The 20,889-nt window shown below is 39.2% G+C and overlaps 1 protein-coding gene across 3 annotated transcripts in view; it reads right to left on the minus strand.

Moving 5' to 3' along the window:
* Positions 1-20,889, minus strand: part of TXNRD1 (thioredoxin reductase 1) — a 39,319-nt gene that overhangs the window by 8,270 nt on the left and 10,160 nt on the right. The window contains exons 2-11 of one of the 3 annotated variants that reach the window (XM_085227908.1): positions 17,145-17,243; positions 14,821-14,943; positions 11,218-11,290; positions 10,990-11,109; positions 10,051-10,193; positions 9,838-9,953; positions 7,626-7,851; positions 5,395-5,487; positions 3,549-3,625; positions 1,898-2,054 (exon numbers count right to left, since the gene is read on the minus strand). In XM_085227908.1, coding sequence (XP_085084034.1) covers positions 1,898-2,054; positions 3,549-3,625; positions 5,395-5,487; positions 7,626-7,851; positions 9,838-9,953; positions 10,051-10,193; positions 10,990-11,109; positions 11,218-11,290; positions 14,821-14,907 — 1,092 coding nt within the window. In that variant the 5' untranslated portion in view covers positions 14,908-14,943; positions 17,145-17,243. Of the gene's footprint in view, positions 1-1,897; positions 2,055-3,548; positions 3,626-5,394; positions 5,488-7,625; positions 7,852-9,837; positions 9,954-10,050; positions 10,194-10,989; positions 11,110-11,217; positions 11,291-14,820; positions 14,944-17,144; positions 17,363-20,889 lie in introns of those variants that run through there. The other 2 variants (XM_085227901.1, XM_085227899.1) reach the window with 2 other exon arrangements.

Genomic DNA, 20,889 nt, shown 5'->3' on the forward strand with positions numbered 1-20,889 from the left:
ATGCTATATTTGTATAGACATCTACCTACATATGCATTTTTAGGTGTATCACTGCAAATTTATATTGCAAATTCTATCATTTACACAGAATCACACACAGAGTGGCTGAGCTTAGAAGGGTCCTCCAGAAATGATCAATCATTTCAATCATTTCAAATTCCTGCTCAGAGCAGAATCAGCTACAGCTTGCAACTGTGTCTACTTGCTTTGGAATATCTCTAAGCATCCAGACTCTGCAGTCTCACTGGGCAAACTCCTTAGATCTGATGACCCCCACAACAAAAAAAAAGTTTTTTCTTATGCATAAATGGAATTTTCCTGTGTTTCAGTTTGCTCCTATTGCCACTTGTCCTTGCACTTTATACCACTGAAAGAAGCCTGGCTCCATCTTCTGTACTCTCTACCATCAAGTACTTATACATACTGATAAATCCTCCCAAGCTATACTTTATAGAGAGTATAAAAAGCTCCAGCTATCCAGGTGCAAGGTCCTGCACCTGGGTTGGGGCAATCCCAAGCACAAATACAGGTTGGGTGGAGAATGGCTTGAGAACAGCCCTGAGAAGAAGGATTTGGGAATGACAGTTGATGAAAGACTCAACATGAGCTGGCAATGTGCACCTGCAGCCCAGAAGGCAACCCTGGTTTGCATCAAGAGAAGCATGACCAGTGGGTCAAGGAAGTGGGTTCTGCATCTCTATTCTGCTCTTGTGAGACCCCACCTGGAGTACTGTGTCCAGTTCTGGAGCCCACAACACAAGGGCTTTGACCTGTTCGAGAAGGTCCAAAGGAGGGTCATGAAGATGATCAGAGTGCTGGAGCACCTCCCCAGAAGGAACAGGCTGACAGAGCTGGAGCTCTTCAGCCTACAGAAGAGAAGGCTCTGGGAGGGACCTTATAGTGGCCATCAAGTACCTGAAGAGGGTCTAGAGGAAAGCTGGGGAGGGACTTTTTTATAAGGGCATGTAGCAACAGGACAAGAGGAAATGGATAGATGTAGCCTAGATGTCTGTAAGAAATTCTTCGTACAGAGGGGCTGTAAATACCTCCTCGCTGGAAGCATTCAAGGCCAGGCTGGATGGGGCTTTGAGCAACCTGGCCTAGAAGGAGGTGTCCGTGCCTATAGCTGGGGGCTGGAACTAGATATGTTAACAGTTTCTTCTAACCCAGGATTCCACTTAAGTAGTTATTCATTTATTGGATTAATTCAAAGTGATGATGCCTTCTTTAGTAGCACAAAGATTTTCATGCCCTGTGAGATAGTTATCTGGCATAAAATGTAAATTAAGACGTATGTGTAATATTGCAGGAAGAGAAAATTCTGGCTCCAGCTACAGTTTTCTTCAACACTGCCTGACTGATGTAATAACATCAGCCACAATGATTCAGAATTCTGCTGCTCTGATACCTGTCAACCTTAAATAAACAACTCATTCAAGCTCTAAATCTGACAACAGAACCTGATATAGCTACTGCAAACTGTACAAGAGAAAAATCTTTACATTTATGATCTACGGTTACAAGGGAGAGACAAACACCCACGTAAATGGTGCTTCAATAACATTTCTTAAAAGGCATTCTCCTTTCCTCCTATTTACACATTAAATATAAGGTGTAAATAAGTACTCATGTTACTCCTATTTGGACTAGCGTAACTTGATGGAAATATACTATTGCACTAACATGAGACGTAAACACTTTTTTCATAGACTCAGCTTCACGTGTTGACTTATTGGCAGATTTGATCTTTATGTTCATACTCAATTTGTAGCAAAACTATGTATGACATAGAAAACAAAAGGAAAAAAACACTAGAGCAAATAACACTGAAAATTCAGAGAATCACATCTACTTAGAAGTAAAGCAATGACAAGTGTTGTAGCAATTGATTGCTTACCTTAATGGTTGACCCAGCGTAAAGCCTTTGAACTAACAGTCTTCCTGCCTGGATTGCCACTGGTGTGAGCTCCAGTCTGTCCTGCAGTATATCTCCAATAGCATAAATGTATGGCACGTTTGTTTGCTCCATGTCATCGACAGGTATTTTTCCCGTTCTACAGTTTGCATTAACAAGAACAGAAGATGTAAGTATTCCATTGTGAAGGCTCTTTTAGTAAACAATATTACAGGAGTGGAGCCCTCTAGCTTTAAAAAAGAAGCACATATTTAAAATATGAGGGAAAGAAGTCATATTCACAATCCTATAATCGTGGGCAAGAAGGTAAGCTATGCAAATTTTGGTCTCCATCAAAATTACAGAAATGTACACACCGGATAGGGAGGTAGCCCAGGAACTTGTGATTCATCTTATGAATCAGTTCTTCAGTGAGACATAACTGCTTTCCTCAACACACACACACCACTACCAGCTGAACTGTGTACTGGCAACCTTGAAGAATGACAGGAAGAGACGTTTTCCCACTCGAGCTACAGGGCAAAGGAATTTCTCCACCACTGAAATTCCAGGTCAGTGGATGAATTATTTTCTAGAACTTAAACTTCACAATTCTTTGCAGAGACAAGTCAAGTTGTTATACATCCTACATAAGGGACAGCCAGCAAGTTTTTTAGCATTAAATGTACTGGGCTAATGGAAGTTTTAAATGATTAATGTTTCCTACTCCATTAATGAGATAGTGTAGTAATCACTGCAGGAAGCACATCTAGCAGGTAAACCGATCAGGCACAGAAACAGTCACACAGTTGACTGAAGGACCAGTTGTGATTTTTATATTAAAAACAGCTTTATTTAGAAAAAGACTCTTTGTCACTACATCACTCTTAGTAATAAATGTCCCAGTGTCTAATAAAGTTGTGTACTGCTCTCCAAGACAGCATGGGTCTAGCAAATTTTAGTAGACCAAAATGTTCACTTTAGAGGAATGTAACACCTCTTCAGCAACATCAGTCAGTGCACTCATATATAAGCTGCCCTCTGCACTACTCTCCCACAGACAACCAAGTCAAGTTCGTGGTCCTGCATCTTTTCATTAAAAGGGAACATAGCCTAGGTCCTTCACATCTAGAAGATGTTTTAAAGTTACCAATATTGAAAATGCTACCCACAGCTCCACTCCCCAGTGCATCAGTCTCACAACATTAAACCTGAAATTCTCTGCAGGAGATGGCAGCTGCTGTAAGTCAGGGAATAAACTTCTCCAAATGCTAAAACACATCACTAACTCTTGTTGAGAGTTTAAGAGTGCTTCTTTGGCCTTATATTAAAAAAATAAACATATAGTAAACAAATGGCAGATCCTAGAAAGCCCAGTCACTGGAAGAAGCTGAGAGACTGGCTTGTGAACATAGACAGAATGCGACAGACACCTTTGAACTCAACATTTAGGAACTGACATTCCAGTAAAAAAAAAAAGGAAACATTTAGTACTACGTAAAAATGCAGATATCTGCCACACTGTCTCCTATGCAAATGCACGCAAACAGGAAACAATTTCTTCCTCAAAGCATTTGAAAATGGATACACTGCTGTCACTGCACTAGTCAATAACTCAATTTCAGCAGTCTGTGACGTAGACGTTTCTCCTTACTTTTCATTGATTTTCACTCCAACTTTGTCCAAACCAATTTTTCTTGTACACGCATCTCTTCCAATTGCTAGCAACACCTGCAAAACAGAAATGCACACATTACTGATTTCCTACAACTTCTGCTTGTTGCTATCTATTATTTTCATTATATACTAAAGATCAGCAGCTAAGGCTCAGTAACATGAATATGACTACACTTGTTACTCATCATACATTCATTGAGCTCAAGACAAGCCATTCCAGCATTGCAACCTATTGATATCACATTTCAGCTTTGGGATTAAATACAGCCAAATACCTTAGGCTGGAGAAATGCACAAAGAGCATTCTAAACAAATGTGTTATTTTATTTCCTCGCACTTTCATACAGAATTGTCACATCATATTTGTACCAAAGCAAGTGACATCAAGATGCTCTTCAAAGAAAGGGTTCTTTAAGAAGGAAACTCAAATGCTTAGGCAAATAGGAAGACAATAAAATCATTGTTTTTGTCAATAAGTATAATTCACACAGGTTCTCAACCAAGTCTGTGTCAAAGAATACTACTTGTTGAGTATTATCTGTCTGAACATTTGTTCAGAATGCTAGACAGACCATTCTGAGTTCTTACCAGACCAACAAACTTGGCTACCTTAACAAGCAAAACAAATTCTAGTGTTTACTATTGCATAGAAAAGTGCTGTGTGCGTTGTAGTCTTGGACAGCTGGCCGGGTAACTACACAACGCTACTGAAATGACAACAGAACTGTGATGTAGGAGTCCTAGATCTGCTACAACTCTTTTAAATGACCAAACTGGCCAAATATTCAGAGCTGAAAGTCTTCAGATCACACACAGCTCATAGCTTTTATAAAGAGTGACAGCATTTCAGTGAAAGATATAGAAACAATCAGAAATAAGAAATCAGAAGAAAAGAGGGCACTGCTTTGCAAAGTAAAAAAAAACAAAACCAAAACAACTTTCAGTACCACAGAGCAGGAAAAATAATAAAACATCTATGAACTAACACTGTTGTTATTATTTAGCTTTCTCATAATATCAGCACTCAGAGACACTGACGCATATCCTTGTTATGGAATGAACTGATGCAGTACATAAGCAGATGAAGTCACTGGCACACTGTATTTGCAGTCTAAAATTCCAAATTAACAAATCCTAGTTTTTATTCAGTCCGTGTGTTTTCACAACATTCACAAGTCTACAATTATTATTATTTTTTTATTATTTTTATTTTTTGGCTTTTAGCATCAAGGCCTAAGAAAATGAGTGTTGCGAGAGGTCACGGAAACATTCCATCAAACATAAAATAGCACACTTGAATACGTTTGTACCGTAATTTTGCTGCTTTAAGTGTGTATTAAAATTCCTTGCCTGACTTGCCATGGGGCATTAGTTGTTTTTCTGAAGATGCTGCATCAACATCAGATCTTCAGAAGACATGACACCGGTTTGTTTAGCTCTTGTAAGGACAACTGCTTTATGTTAACTCCAAAAGAGCGTGCTTCAGTTGCTGTGACAGCTATTGAAAATCATTACCTACAGTTTATGACAAATATTTCCCTGGGAAAAAAAATCCTTCATCCATTTCCACATTATCAAGCTCTTCCAAACCTTGAGCTAAAAAACAGGTTTCAAAAGCACACAAGTGATTCAGAAGGCACTCATGCTCCTGGATTCTTAGACTTTTCTCACATTAACTAGATGCTGACTGTATGCAACTAGCATACTGTAACAATTAAAATTATTTTTTAAATAAAACTAACATACAGATATAAAGATCTCAGAAATCTTAACATTAAATAGAAAGTTATTCCAAGTTCTTTACATATTTAGACAGGACTCACAGTATTGTATTCCTCTTCAATTACTTTGTCATCCTTTGTGGACTTGGCTGTAACTTTCAGTCTTCCAGGAGTTCCTTCTTCAATCTGTTCAATCTATAACATTTAGGGAAAAAATAAAATAAAAAAATACAAGGATGACTTACATATTTTGATTTGAAGCTAAATGTACCTTTGTTTTCAGTATCTTATGATTGAAAGTGAGTCTTTAACCATGACCTAAAGTTCAAACACATGTTCTAAAGATATTTTCATCATTCTCTAGATTTATGATTGTTACTTACATATTTAAACATTTTGTTTCATCTCTGTGGATTTACTATTTTAATTAACATAATAAGGGCGTATTTCTGTTTATACATATGCAACTCCTACATATTAAAAAAAAACAAAAAGAAAGACTGATGCCACTGGCTCTTTCTTCCAAACTAAATAATCAATCAAACAGTGAATGAAATTTGGAACTACATATGTGGGTTCTCTTTTGCCCTACTTAGTGTTCACTGAACTATGAGGAAGGAACCATACATCTTCAACTACAGCCCTTCCTTTACCTTTTCAGGAACAGCAAGGCTCCCAGTTGCTTTCTATGGCTCGCTGCAGATCGGATGTATAAGTATAAAACACTTAATGACCATTCTGAGAAAAGTTTAGTGTTTGCACCAAAGAGAAAAAAAGAGTACTTTAGAACAACTGCCCTAGTTCCAATTTTATATTAAATATATGGAGGCAGAAAAAGCAAAATTTCTGATTATGATCTCCATCCCCCCCCGGTCCTTTCTTTTCTTTTATTTAAAAAACCCTCAAACCTTCCGTGCCATCCTATCAACTTTAAAGGATCTCTCTATTGAACTGTTCCTATTCAAAGGTAGCATTATTAATAATAATTTTCTGTCCTCAAATGTCTCACTGAAGATATCTTAATAAGCACAACATGCGTAAGTTCAAAAAGAATGTTTGAAAGAAATGAGACGACCTGATAAAAAGATATTTGGCAATTTAAGTTTAAGGTTATTCTTAACTAGAAACAGGTCCACATATCTTATTCACACTGAAATCAAAGACATGTAGTAAAGGAACAGGATATAGCACAGATTGTTTTATAACTAAAGTAATGGACTCTACAGAGTGCATCTGGCTGGAGGAGACCATTGTAATTTACCTGAAATGACCTTCTGCTTGTAACACCAGCTTCTTCCTTCCCCTTCCCCCCCAAATACTTTACAAAAAGCTAAATCTGAAAAAATTAAAAACTAGCTAATCATCCTTGACCCTCTATGGGTCAGATCTATAGAGTGGCAACTGGCAAGAGCATTTCCTAAACTACTCTTGACTAAAAAACAAACAAACAACAAAACCCATCTTCACTCTACTTAACACTTTCATTCCTAAAACATTAAACTCAGTAACACATAACTTAACACCAAGTGGAAAACTGCTTAATACATTTCTTCCTAATTCATAATAATTAAGCACTAATCAGCATGAAAAAGCATTAAGAAAAACAGTTAGGACCCTCTGAAGCCTGTGATAAGGCCGTTTAACATTAGAAAAGCTCCAGAGTTTAACTAATCTACTTTACAACCTGAATTTGCCTATATATACACACAACTAATTGCATGAGTATTCCTATGGAATTCAAAGAAAATTAGGCACGTATTTAAGGCCTCTGCCACATAAAGGATAGAGATGGGTACTTCAGACTTTTCTGTATAGCCCACTGATCTTGAGCATTGTAAGCAGTATTTGTTGGCTGAGAAATTGAGAATTGACAATGAAAAAATATAATTATTTGTGATGCAGTAGCCCTGATCTTACAAGGAGTATGTATCTTCTTATGGATCAGCCTGCGAGAAGTCTCAGACTTCAAGAGAGCTGCTGGAATTTAAGCATATGTAGCATTTGCAGGATCAAGATGAGCAGACATAACATAGTTAACATATACTAACATGGGTTAACATATACTAACCCATCTAATTCTCATAAAAACAACACATTCTGGAATCTCAGACAATTCCAGTACTAAGGCTAAATAGTACTTTTAAAATTATATAAGACTCATGAACTCAATCTATTTCAAACAATTAAAAAATAACCTGTGGTATTGATCCTACATTGCAGGTTGATCCTACATTGCAAATTAATCTTCTTTATTTATATAAAATATGTGTAACTTAAAACACTGTGATAGGTATAATGCAATCAACTGTAGTCTTGTACTACTTTGAGCTTACCTTGATTGGAACAAATTCTCTAATAAATTTGATTCCATGCTCTTCCATATATTCACCAATTTTGTTTGCCATATCCTGGTCAAATCCTCTTAAAAGAATGGATCTCACCATTACAGTGACATCTAATCCAAGACCTACAAGAAATCCTGCACATTCCAAGGCAACATAGGAAGCTCCAACGACCAGGGTTTTCCCTGGACAATAAGGCAGGGAGAAAAGATCATCACTGGAAAAGGGGAGAAACAACAACAACAAAAAGTTATTAGAAAAAACAGGAGAATACACTGCACTTTACATTTGTCTATGTTATTTTGTAAGAATAAGACTTAATCCTTTTCATAATCACTGACAGTAACAAAACAAAAATTATTTTTGGAAATTCATAGAATATATAATCAGTGCGTGGCAAATTAAAAAGCTCTAATTAGAAACACGCAAAAGAAGAATATGAAATACTCAGAATCATCACAAAAATCCTGTGTTGTTATTTCTTTTTTAAAAGCAGAAACTTATTACAATTTCTTAAAAAATGGATATTTTACCAAATCACTTAACATTTTTTGCTGCAAAATTTAGTTCCTGGTAGCTAAATGGAAGAGGTTCAACACATAGACACACATATCTTCTTTGAAGATTTCTCCTTTTGCTAATGCATCATACACAGTGACTAATACATATAGGCAATAAAATGAATTAATGCAAACCACAGAAATAGACAGAGATGTAAGTACAAAGTTACGGAAAACATTTCTTCGCCTGTTTTCCATTTGTTTCAACTTCATCAACACACGTCACTTTTGCTACACTTTGGAGTTAGACTACAAAACCAGGGCTGCCCAGGGAAGCAGAGACTCAGGGAGGTGTCATGCTTGCTCAGCAGGGACTCGGGCAGAGTTTGATAATGAAATTCTCCGAAGATTTACATCTTAAAAAGTGTCTCTCTTTCAGCCAACAACTGCAAAGGCTAAACAAGGTGATCTCTGCAAATGCTATAAGAGAATAAATTTGACTGTATAATTAAAGCCTACATCATAGTTTACAAGCCCTGAAGAACCCAGTTAAGATTGCACAGACAGCTTCATTTGATAGTCTGTAACTCTGACGTTACTGACCCTCAAAATGTTATTTTAAAGCACTATTTTATAGGCTTCATAATCTATTACCTTTAATTTCACTACTACTTTGTAGAAGGGAAACAGCTAACATGATATTTTGGTTTGACAAAATTACCAGTTATTTATTTCACTGCTAGAGGTGTAGGAGCCTGTAACTCCAATCTGTGTTTCTACAATGAGAAATTTTTAGAAATTAGTCTGTATGAAAACACACTTCATCTGTACATAACTTCTCCTCCCAACTATCCTTTTTGTGTGTCTGTGTGTGTAAATTGTGCTAAAATTGTTTGGCTTTAGCACATTCAAAACAGGTTCTAGCGAAAGTTAAATTCCCTTCACTAGGTAGCTGGGAAAAAATTGGGTCAAGTTTCAATACTTCCAAAATGCATGATGACAGATACATTTCAGCCAGCTTCACAACATCACAGAATCATAGAATCATTAGGGATGGAAAAGACCTTTAAGATTATACAGTCCAACAACCAACTCATTCCCACCATGCCCATTGACCACATTCCTCAGTGCCACATCCACACAACTCTGAAACACCTTCAGGGACGATGACTCCACCACCTCCCTGGGCAGCCTGTGCCACTGCAGCACCGCTCTCTTTGAAAAGAAATATTTCCTAGTATCCAATCTGAGCTTCAACTATCAGCTGCCTCAGAACTCCCTCTTTCCTTGATATGTGAGCAGGGAGTTCTCCAAACAGGCTGTGCTCTTTATTATGAACAAATGTCTGCACATGAACTGAAAAACCTTAGGAAAAAGCACATATAACTGTAACGGAGGCACAGCTGATCCATTTTGTGACGGACACGCACACAATTTATGGTATTTTCAGTTACTGCTATTATCAGCTGGAAACAGAACAACTCTAGCCAACCACTCAATTCAGCGATGCCCATCAGACACTAACATTTTCACCACCTTAACATCTGTTTATAGCTATTTTCTTGCTTACTTTCCTCTTAAAAAGTTACTTTGGAAAAATAACACCAAGCAAGTGGTCCTATTTATGTTCCTGTTCACTACTGTCCCTTAGAAGTTTAGTATTTACACACAGTGAATATCTTCATATTCTTCACTGTTTTTACCTGCTAATGCAGTATTCCTTGTCTCCAGGGATACCCAGGTAGCGTGGCCTTTCACCAGTGGCAATGAGAAATCTCTCAGCTGTGTACAGTTTTTCAACTCCTCTTTTATTTGTTGCCTGAGAACAAAGCAATTGTCCAAACTGAGTATTTTACCGTCCTACCAAGGGAAAAAATTATTGTTTGAAAGACCCAGCAAGCATGGCTATGCAGTACCTTCACTGTGTGTGGCCCAACAAATTCTCCATATGCATTCTCATACGTGACTTTCTTCTCTCTCAGAGCTACCCGATAGCCCCAATTCAGTGAGCCAATATAATTCTGAACAGATTCTGTCATAGTCATCCAGTTGTGTTTGACTGTTGGAAACAAAACAGAGATGTTCCTCTTTCAGACTGTGAGCCCTTCTTTTTTGTAGCCAGCCCTATATTCCCAGACAGACTTTTTTTCACAACCTGGTCACCTTTGTCTTATTCCTATTTTACTTCAGGGTAACTCAAATGAAATTCAAAAGGAACTATATTAGCACAGACAACACAAGAAATCACCATAAAGCAGATATCTTTAAAAGAAACAAGACTGAGTGATGTTCTTCATGCCAACCCTCTGAGATATTTTTCCCCTTATATTAGTGCAGTCGCAGCCTTTGAAATACAGAACATTTGGACTTCACTTTGTCAAGTTTCCCAATGACACATACTAAGCAGGTACAATGTTCAACAAATGAATCCTAATTAAATCCCAATCTAATAATCATGTACATTAGAGCTAATACAAAGTAAAATTAAGTTTCTGAAGTTGTAGAAATGGAGAAAATCCTGTTTGCAATTATTAGCAAGTTTCTGTTTCTAATGAAGAACAATCTGGGGTAATCTCTTAGATGCTGTGGTACATTCAGAAATGGAGTAGTATCTTACTGCACACAGCACTCTTCTCAAACACTGACATAATGAGAAGATATTAAAACCAGATCAAATGCTGCAAGGCAAGAAGCTATGAAGAGCACTTAAGTTTACATGTAGACTCTGTGAAGTTCCTCACATCATTAAAGTGAGCATGTGCCTAAGTGCAACAAGCACTTCACTGTGCAAAGAACCTCAGTATTTCCAGCACAAATGATAAAACTAAAATAAAAAAACATTTTTTCTTTTGTACCTTCTTCTGTAAACTCCCATCCAAATTTGTGTGAATCTTGCAAGGCTTGTCCCAGTAAAGCTGCCTGGTGCATCAACTTTTTTGGTATACAGCCCACATTTACACATGTTCCTCCAAGACCTGAGAGAAAGAAACAGAATGTGTTTTTCACACATTGGTATGGTTGACCCCAAAGGACAATCAGTCTCTTAGTAAGCTATAAAAAGTTTACAATGAATAAACATTTACCCCATGAATTTCCCAGAGGCGTAGGTGTTACGAAGTCTAAGACCATCACTTTCTTTTCATACTTGGCAGCCTCCTGCAAAACAAGTTAAATAAGACACATATCTAAATATTAGAAGTTAAATTTGGAGTAGATGATAACACCATGCATTGCTAAAAAGCTTTGTGACTTTTAATTAAGCAGTAATGAATGATTTGCAAGGAATGGCCAGGCAGTCATTAATCTTCAGAATTAGTCTGTGAAGTCAGTAGGAAAAAAAAAAAAAAAAAAAGATGAAGGGAAAAAACAGCCATTTGCCCTGCTAAACAAGAGCATGGCGGCAGTTGATAGAGGACTCTGGGAGTCCAACCCCTTCTTTCCTCCTTCATCCTGTCATTTTGTTTATAATATTGCCCAACATGACATTTACTTTTAACATATTTAACAAATTGTTCATTAATCCCATCTTCCCTTCATAGGTGGTTCCTCAAATATTTATTTGAAACCACATCACACAATGACACAAGCAGTCATGTGGCCAAGCATTACCGCTGTGCTTATCCAGTCTTCTTCTTTGTGGTAGAAAGGAGAACTCAATTTTGAGTACAATCTTCAGACTAGACAACATGTGGTAAATTGACTTGACTGTCAGGATGTGCAAGTATCATCCATTCTAGAAAAGCAATGATTTGATTTATGATAATTCCCCTGAGAAATTTAATTAGCAAGTCAACAGGCAACGTATTTGCACGATACTGAAAACTGGAATTTCCGTACCGACTACATTATTCCCTCCGTGTTTTCTAAGGGGAAGGCAAAAATCACTGGAAATAATTGGAGGCAGAGAAGAACACTTAACTAAGTGCTATGGAGCTGAGACACAACTGATTCCCACATGAGATGCAGCAAAAGAGCTTTGATACGTTGAGTAACCACAACAGCGCTGCATCACATGATGAACTCTCAGACTCATAATAGCAGCTGTAGGCACAGAGTATTACCCTAGGGCTTTGGGTTTGGTTTAGGAGGAGTCTGGACAGCCTTCAGCATTATGCTACTCCAAACAGTTGACAATCAAAATTAAAATTTTAAATGTATCTTATTCCATGCAAAATACAAAACATATTTCAAAGAACATAGGTTTAGATGACTTAGGAAAATATTGATGTACTGGATTTTTGCTTCCTATTAAAGATCAAGGTTGGCCAAGAGGCTCATTTCTACACACCAGCAGCACTTTGAGAAAGTTCCTCTGAAAACCACTTAAGGACTGAGATGTGTTATTACTGCTTCCTTCTAATGACAGCTCTTATACACAATTTGAAAGAACATTACTAGTGTCAGCTGACTAACCAGCATGCACAGATTCCCAAGCTCAGCTGTATGTTAACATTATACAGCACAGCTCCGTATTGCCATCTGAGCAGAGGTCACAAGCAGATATAACCAATTCTGCACAGTGATATGCCCACAGTAACAAAACCTGCCCTGTAGGTTTTCACGCATTAGTAGATTTAGTGCTGCATGACCTTCATGGCCAGATTGGATGGGGCCCGGGGCAGCCTGGTCCAGTATTAAATGGGGAGTTTGGTGGCCCTGCCTGTGGCAGGGGGTTTTGAGATTCATGATTCTTGAGGTCCCTTCCAACCTGAGCCATTCTGTAATTCTGTGATTCTATGACCACAACAACAGTTGTGGCCTGGCAGTTTTGGTCTGGGTCTGTTCAGTCAGACTGGAAGCATTTACACTCACTGAGGAGACAAGCCTCCAAAATACCAAACATAGAGCACCATTTGGACAGAAAAAGGAAGACATTCTGTCACGGTTTGTGCTTTGTTATCCATGTTCTACATCATAGCATCATGTAGCAAACTGGGAGTTGAAGAGTTAATGCTGCAGTTCTGTGGATTGTCGATAGTTCCGGGTACGTGGTTCTCAGAAGAGAAGAGTAAACTACAGCTTCCAGAAGACTACATTACTCAGTTTCCCATTCAGAGGAAAAGATGAAACTGACTGGGAGTCACAAGATTGTTCCTCTTTTGCCTGCTTTGGCCCTGTGTGCTCCCTGGCCATCTCACCTGCAGCATTAGAGTAAGATCTTTGGTTTTCAGACACTCGCTCTCTCATTTATTTATTAGCTTCAATTTCAATTATATTGTATTACATTGTATTATCTCACATTCCACTATCATTTTTAGTAAATTAGTTTTTTCTTAGCTTATGGCCTGTTTTTTTTTTTTTTTTCCCCTCATCTAAGCCCATCTTCCTACCTTTTCCCTACTCCCTCGAGTTGAAGGAACAAGGCCATTCATCTTTCTAGACATGCATTTTCAGCCCCAGAGCTGAGAAATGATGCAATAAACATCATAGCTACAACTTTGCAAGCTAGAATATGCATACAGCAAAACAGAGCAGCTTCCTTATGGAAATTTCAACAGATGGCATTTCATTACTCCAAGTCTGTTTGGTAATACTCCAAGCTCTCCTATACTTTTCTTACTATTTTGTCCTGAACATTCCTGTCCCTAAAAACTACTTTCTACTTTTCTTTCCAGATTCTCAGAATTTTCACAGAATTTATCTTTCATCCTCAGCCATGACAACAGTGATCCTATTGATGCAGGAATAGCAAACTACCAAAATAAATTATGGACGCACACTGCACGTTACAACCCACCACTCCACTATGTGCTTTCTCATTGTAAAGTTATCTACCTCCTATTTTCTAAAATCATTCTTTCTCATTAATAGGGATACAAGGAACAAGCTGTACTCTGTTGAAAGCTATACCATGATGTTTTTGTGTTTTTCTGCTTCAAAGCATACGGAAAAGCAGACTGTATTACAAAAACTACAGAACTGTAGGGATTGGAAGGAAACTCTAGAAATTGTTGAATCCAAGGCCCTGCTAAAGCAGGTTCCTTAAAGTAGGTCACACAGGAAAGTGCTCAGATAGGTGTCTGCAGAGGAGACACCACAACCTCTCTGGGCAGCCTGTTCCAGTGTTCCGTCACTCTCACAGTAAAGTTCATCCTTTTATTTGTATGAAACTTCCTATCTTCCAGTTTTTGTCCCTCATTCTATTGCTGCATGCCACCAAGAAGAGCCCATCCCTCAACTTGACTCCCATGCTTTAGATAAACAGTGATGAGATCCCCTCTCAGTCTTCTCAAGACTGAAGAGTTGCATTTTCCTTCTATGGAAGATGCTCCAAACTCCTGCTCACCTCCGTGGCCTTCCACTTGACTCTTCTAGAAGATCTCTGTCATTTTTGAGCTGAGGAGTCGAGAACTGGAAACACAATTCTCAATATTCTGGCCTCAGCAGAGCAGAATACAGGAAGAGGATCACCTCCCTCAATATGTTAGCCATACTCCTCCTTGATGCACCCTAATATGCCATTGGCCTTCTTGACCACAGTAGTTCACTGTATGGCATACATAATACATATGAATATGGGTAAGATATGAGCATCTTTAACCTAGAACTAAATTCAGCACAAGTCCAGATGAACAGACAGAAATGTTATGTCCTTACAGTGTTAAAACATATCCAGAACCAAGTTACTGAGGATGTCACCCACTCACTTACAAGGAAAGCATAAATCTGTACTTTCCCTCTCATACCTTGGCAGCAGCCAGACCGCCTGAGCCTCCACCGATGACAATGAGGTCATAGTCGTAGGAATGGGGCACTTCTGTATTCCCATTCATTTCCAGCAGTTCCTGAGGCTTGTCTTCTTTATGGGTCTGAACAGGGAAAATAAAAAGGATTAGGGAACACCAAAAAATTACCTATGGTGTTCAAAAACAAGTATTTTCAGCAGCATGATATTTTCCGTGATAAGGAAATGTAAGTGCATTTGGATTTTCTCAGCTCTGCTTTTAATTAGCTTTTAAAAATCTTGTCATCTTAACCCATCCTCGGCTATCTCAATACAGCTATTAGACTAAGCTATGAACTTCTTTGTTCTTTGGCGACCCAGGTTTCCTTACTTTTCCACATCACCACAACTACAGAGCTTCCTCAAACGACAGACTCCAGGATGAGGTACATACCTGCTGACACAGGCATCTCATTAACTTATTTCATTCTTTTCATCTGCCCTGGATTTTTCTAATTAGTGGGTTTTCCCCCTTCTGCTACATAGGAAAATAGAACCATATGCAATAGTAACAAACTGCAGCTATCATCCTTACCAATCCAATGAACAGAAAGTACTGAACGAAGAAAACAATTTCTGAAACTACATTTTGGTAACATGGCTCTTTGGCTTAACTTTATTGCTAACTTTGAAGTTAAACAGACCAAGTGTGATCACTGAAGTGAAAAGGTTCATTTTGTTTGGAACAGATACACACTAGTACCAGAGAAAAGCAACCACCCAAGTCCTAAAAAGCATTTTGAGAGCTGTATGCCACAAAGAATACTACATTAATCTTCATATACTCTATGTAAAACAATTCTTTGAACTCAGTTTGTGAGCTCCACTCAATCACAACATCAAACCTTCAGGTGTTTGAAGTTGCTGGCTGTTTTTCAATGCTTCTCGAACTGCAGACAAGATTTGGAGTGAGCAAACATCAGATTCCTCAACTGATGTAAATCAGTGAATTTCAATTAACATCATGATAAAACTTTTAAGACTAAAAAAGTGAATGAAGAAGCCCACACTTAGACACTTAATATTTCTGCTTGCTATTATTAAAGTGTTTCCTTCTGCCTACTCGGGCACTTCATTCAATACTGCCAGAATAGTCATGGTAAACATAATACAAGAGAACATAAAAGTTTTCCCTCTTTTCATCTTAATTTTGCTTTGCATTAAGCAGCTCTTCATGCTCAACCTATTCTTCAGTTGCCTTCCTCTGGGGTAAAATTAGCCCCTTTAAGTATAACTGCCAGTGTACCCGTATCAGTAGGAAAAAAAAAAAAAACAAACCAAAAACAACCCTATCACTTCCCCCAGCTATACTGAAATGCCAGCAGAAGTTCAGGCTGTACTTCTGCCTGTAGAAAGTTACATTTGTATTAGTCTTTCATAACCCTAGGTAGCATGTTAACAGTAGAAACAAAACCTAGAAAACATCTGCTGTGGTGAAGACATCCAAAAATACCTTGGCTTCCTTCCCCTTCTCTTCCCACTCTGCCACCCCAGTATAACCCCACCACTCAATCTAGTCTGCAATCAGTTCTCCTTTCTTTTATTCTCCTTATACAGCTATCAGCTGTATTTCCTACTGCAATCAGAAAGAGACTGAAAAAAGAGCACAAACTGTATAATGACATGCAGTTTCATTTTATTAATATTTAGGGCTGTGAAAGTAATAAAACACGTTGTTCTTTTCCAAAACACACCTTGCCTGCTCAGTGACACTTAAGGACAGTCTCAAACTTAACTCCCACACAGTCATAAGACTCAAGTATCAAGAACTGCATCTTTATGATGCATACAAACACTGGGTATAACGAAACCACGATACCTACTCATGGAATTTGCTTAGATCGTTAACTATATTATGTTATTTTTCTTCCTTTAAAGACAAATGCTTTGTATTTTCACATGTGCATTAAGAAACTTCAGCCTTTATTCCACCAGTGGTTCCTTATGTTTGGTTTTTCACTAGTTCATCATACTCATTCTTCATGAAAATATACTAGAAGTTTAGCTCACACTTCATAGATTACAATGCTCCCCTCTGACACTATCTTCCAGAAGCCTGCTCCAAAAAAGCTTTTTTTTTTTGAAAAAAAAAAAAAAAAAAAATTGACAAGCTCTCATTTAAAGAGGGAACTTATTGGAATCAGAAATGGGATCTCATACTGAGAACAGTATGATCTCCTCCTTTCATCTTCCAAGAACTATAATAAAAAATAAAAATAAAACCAGTGTAGACTTTGTTTTAATCTCAAAACTAAATGATAGAGTTTAAAGTGCAAATCTCCCTACCTTTAAAATTTTCTCATGACCTTCTATTTGCTTCTGTTCCACAAAGAAAACTGGCTGTGGTCAATTCGCACTGCACTCCTTGCAGCTTCTGCGTGCTCTCTGTGAAATAAAGGATCAAACAAAGTCGCTTCTGGAGGGACGTCCCTTATGTAGGCTGAGCAGTGAAATTGGCCGGGGGAGTGGCCTTTGTGGCTTCATCACTTCCTCAGCAGCAGCCGCCGACTCAGGGTAGTGTTCCCTAAGGCAACCGATGAGTCATTTGCAACGTTAGGATGACTTGCTATATTTTTGTCTTTAACAAAAATCCCATACGAGAGCTGGCTGGGATTCCAGGACAGTCTGCCAATCCAGGAATACACTTGAAACAAAGCAAGGAAATAAGACCTGTGCTGGTTAAGCTTGAAACTTCAGCCTAAAAGGAAACTGGTGATTTTGTCACACAGAAAGTGACTTTTTAATGCTGTTGTGCCACCGTTCCTGCCCCTCTTCTCCCCCCCCCCCCCCTCGTTTTTTTTTAATTTATTTATTTGTTTATTTATTTATTTATGCCCAATTTAATACACTTTACAAAGGAACTAAATGTTTTGTTCCTGCTCTTTCAATTAGTTCTTCTGGGAACTTCAATTTAATATATCATTGTTTTTTTTATTCCAGGCAGCCCCCTGCTCCCTCCTCCAGATTATTTCTACCTTGAAACCTTCTAAATAGTTCAAGAGTCTAGAACAGACCTGTGCCTGCTCACTGGTCATATGACCAGGTAAGGGTAAAATGTATTAAAAGCAAGAAAAAAAAAAGATATTTGATTTGACACGAAAAAAGACATCTGATGGATGATTGGAAGCCACTATCAGCTCTGCTTTTCTCCACATACCTCTGGGTTACGTTAAGGCTAAGTTCCAAGAAATGGGTCAGAACACGCTTTGTGTGCTTGACCACACACATGCTTTGCACGGCACAATCATCATTAATTAGCAAACTCTGACACGTGTGCATACCTGGACAGACAGCCATCCTGAGCGTGCATGCATCCTTTGGGCAGGGAGCCCACAGATCTGAAAAGCGCTCATCCAAACACACATACACACAAACGCAGTCCCTGAAAACTGAACAGTACTGTTGTCTCAGTTGTCCTCTGCAGCTTGGAGATAAAAGTCCTCCGGCTGATGTTGGCAAAGGAGTCAGAGATCCACAAAGAGCAGTTGTTATGCAATAGTTAATAGTAATATTAGTGATGGATAACTCTTGGCTTATTTTAGCCTGAGGAAAGAACCTCGGAGTTCACGTGTGTATACACACATACTTGGGAAAGACAAGAGCACAGGTTTGGACAGCGGTCACAGCCTGCACAAAGGAGGGCTTTTTGCCCGATACATTATCAAAGCTGCAATCCTGTGGCTTCCTAAAGCAACTGAAGCCTTATATTTTATTCTTACAACAAGTTTAAACAGTCTCAGGAATGTTAATGTAAAACTACATCTTAAATCAGATAAAAATCAAGTAGTTAGACAACAAAGGCATTTATATAGGCACCACTATCTTCAGGTAGATCTCTGCTAAAGGTTCACAGCTTTAGCAATACCCAAACCCATAACCTCTGGCAGGATCTTGAAAGCCTTCTGGCTGCAGGTTGTTAGGCCAGGGGCCTCTCCCTGTCTAGTCTGGGCAATCTGCCACAGCCAGAATGACAAAGCAAAAAATGCTTTTGTATCATGTGCTCGCTCTCCATAAGATTCCATCCATTAATGACAGTTATCATAACCCCCTGCTGGCGAATCGATACTTTCCTGGAATCAGTTCGCATGTACCATTTCTCAGACTAGGGCTGCTCACCTGGATCGGTGAGCTGCTCCAAGCAGTCCTCAGAGATGCAACACTCAGGACTGCTGTCTTTGCTGGTAAGCATCAACATTCACTTCAGCTGTTGCAGGAAGATCCAGCCAGGCTCCAAACCTGCACTGCCTTCTCAGCAACTTTCAATAGCCCCAGTCTAGGTGGTGACTATCACACACCACCTCCCTGCTACTGCCACGCACTCCTTCATGTGGGGTGAACGGAGCCAACAAACTGTCACAAGGGGATAAGGCTCTTCCACCAGGCTGATTTTAGTTCCTCCTGACGAAATACCCTGTGTGCGTACTTAGCACTAGTGCCCTGAAAAGAACACATGGATGGTTTTTGACTGGGCTGACCCTTCCCTCTGCTCACAGGAGGTATACCACCAGTAGCACAGCTGGTACAGAGGAGATGGCGTATCCACACCAACTAGTGCAGAGGAAGAGCAGGCAGCAAGATCTCTCTCACCAGTGTCAAAAAGGCTGCCAGATTTGCTCAGGAGACTGTTAAATCAGCAGAAAAACCAACTTTTTAGCATCTACCTGAATCCATTTCTGAAGCAGACTACATTATCAGGCCTCGCTGCCACTTGTGCAGAGAAAAAAAAAAAAAAAAAGGAATAACTGTGGTGTTTTAAATTCATATCCTTCCTTATCAGGAGAGAGCTTCCTCATGCACCAAAGTCCGTGCTGGTCCTGAGGCCTGGCCTCTGAACTTTAGACCCGGGTAACTCCTGGCAGGGGGGGGTGTGAAAAAAGGCACGGCTGCTTTCAGAGGCCTTGACCATGGGGGCACCTGGCAAGCCCTGCAGAACAACCCGTTCATGAGCAGAAATGCTCCAGGATAAGAACTGCCTTGTTCTGCAGAAGAACACACCAAGGGATCGAATCAGACAGGGCGTGGGATATGCAAGCTCCAGCCCTTAGCTGCTCACCAGGAAGGGGCTGAAGGCTCTGCAAGGCAAAGGTGTGCTCTGATTTAGCTTGGTTTCATATGCCACACAGCAAGACAGGAAAGAACTCCGCAATGTTTGTGACAAGATAATGTAATTAAAAAATAGCTGTCTTCAGTAATTTGGAAGATGCCTTTAATTATGTAGTGCTTATAAACAGGCTTGTGACTTGCCTTACAGTTTGTCCTCAGGCATGTGAGGAATGCAAAGTATTTCATGTGATCTTATGCTTCTCCTTTTTGGTAGAGAAAGTTTCAGGTTTTCCTTCTCCTGTTTATGCTTAAATCATAGAATCATAGAACCATTAAGGTTGGAAAAGACTACTAAGATCATCTAGTCCAACCATCAACCCATCTCCATCATGCCCACTAACCAGCTTGTTGCTGCCCTTCCAACACAGGTTACTACCTCCCCACTTGCATAAGCTCAGATACTTGGGAGCAATGGGCAACAGAGCCATTGTACTATCCAGATTACAACCATAAACGGGTGCTGAGAGGCTGTCCTGCTATCAGCTGAACTAACAGCACTGGGAAGGAATAGAAACGTGGGACAGAAGGTAGGAAAGGATGAAAACCTATAAAGCTTGCCTTACCCCAGAGGAATCACAATGTACCCACGCTTTCGAGACATTCAGGATCAGTGGGTGAGAAATTAAAAAATGATACATAGAAGCTTTTTCTTGTTGAGTCAATCACGTAAGTGAAATCCTCAGCTTACCTCACGCTTTGATTTTTTACTGCGACAGACAGCAGCCTTACAGCTAATTAAGTGAAGCAAGTGAGCTGACTTGAGCAGATGTGTCAGGGCCCGCATACAAGGCTGCGTATGCTTTGCTCTGGTGATTCTGGCTCCAACCAGGGCTACTTTTGACAGGGTAAACTAGCAGCCCTGTGGCTATTCTCATTCCTTCCAAGAGCTGACTCAGCACCTGACTGCCTTGCCAGAGGAAGCCAAAAG

This window comes from Meleagris gallopavo, chromosome 1 (assembly GCF_905368555.1).
Source record: "Meleagris gallopavo chromosome 1, MGAL_WU_HG_1.1, whole genome shotgun sequence".
NCBI classification, from domain to species: Eukaryota; Metazoa; Chordata; class Aves; order Galliformes; family Phasianidae; genus Meleagris; species Meleagris gallopavo.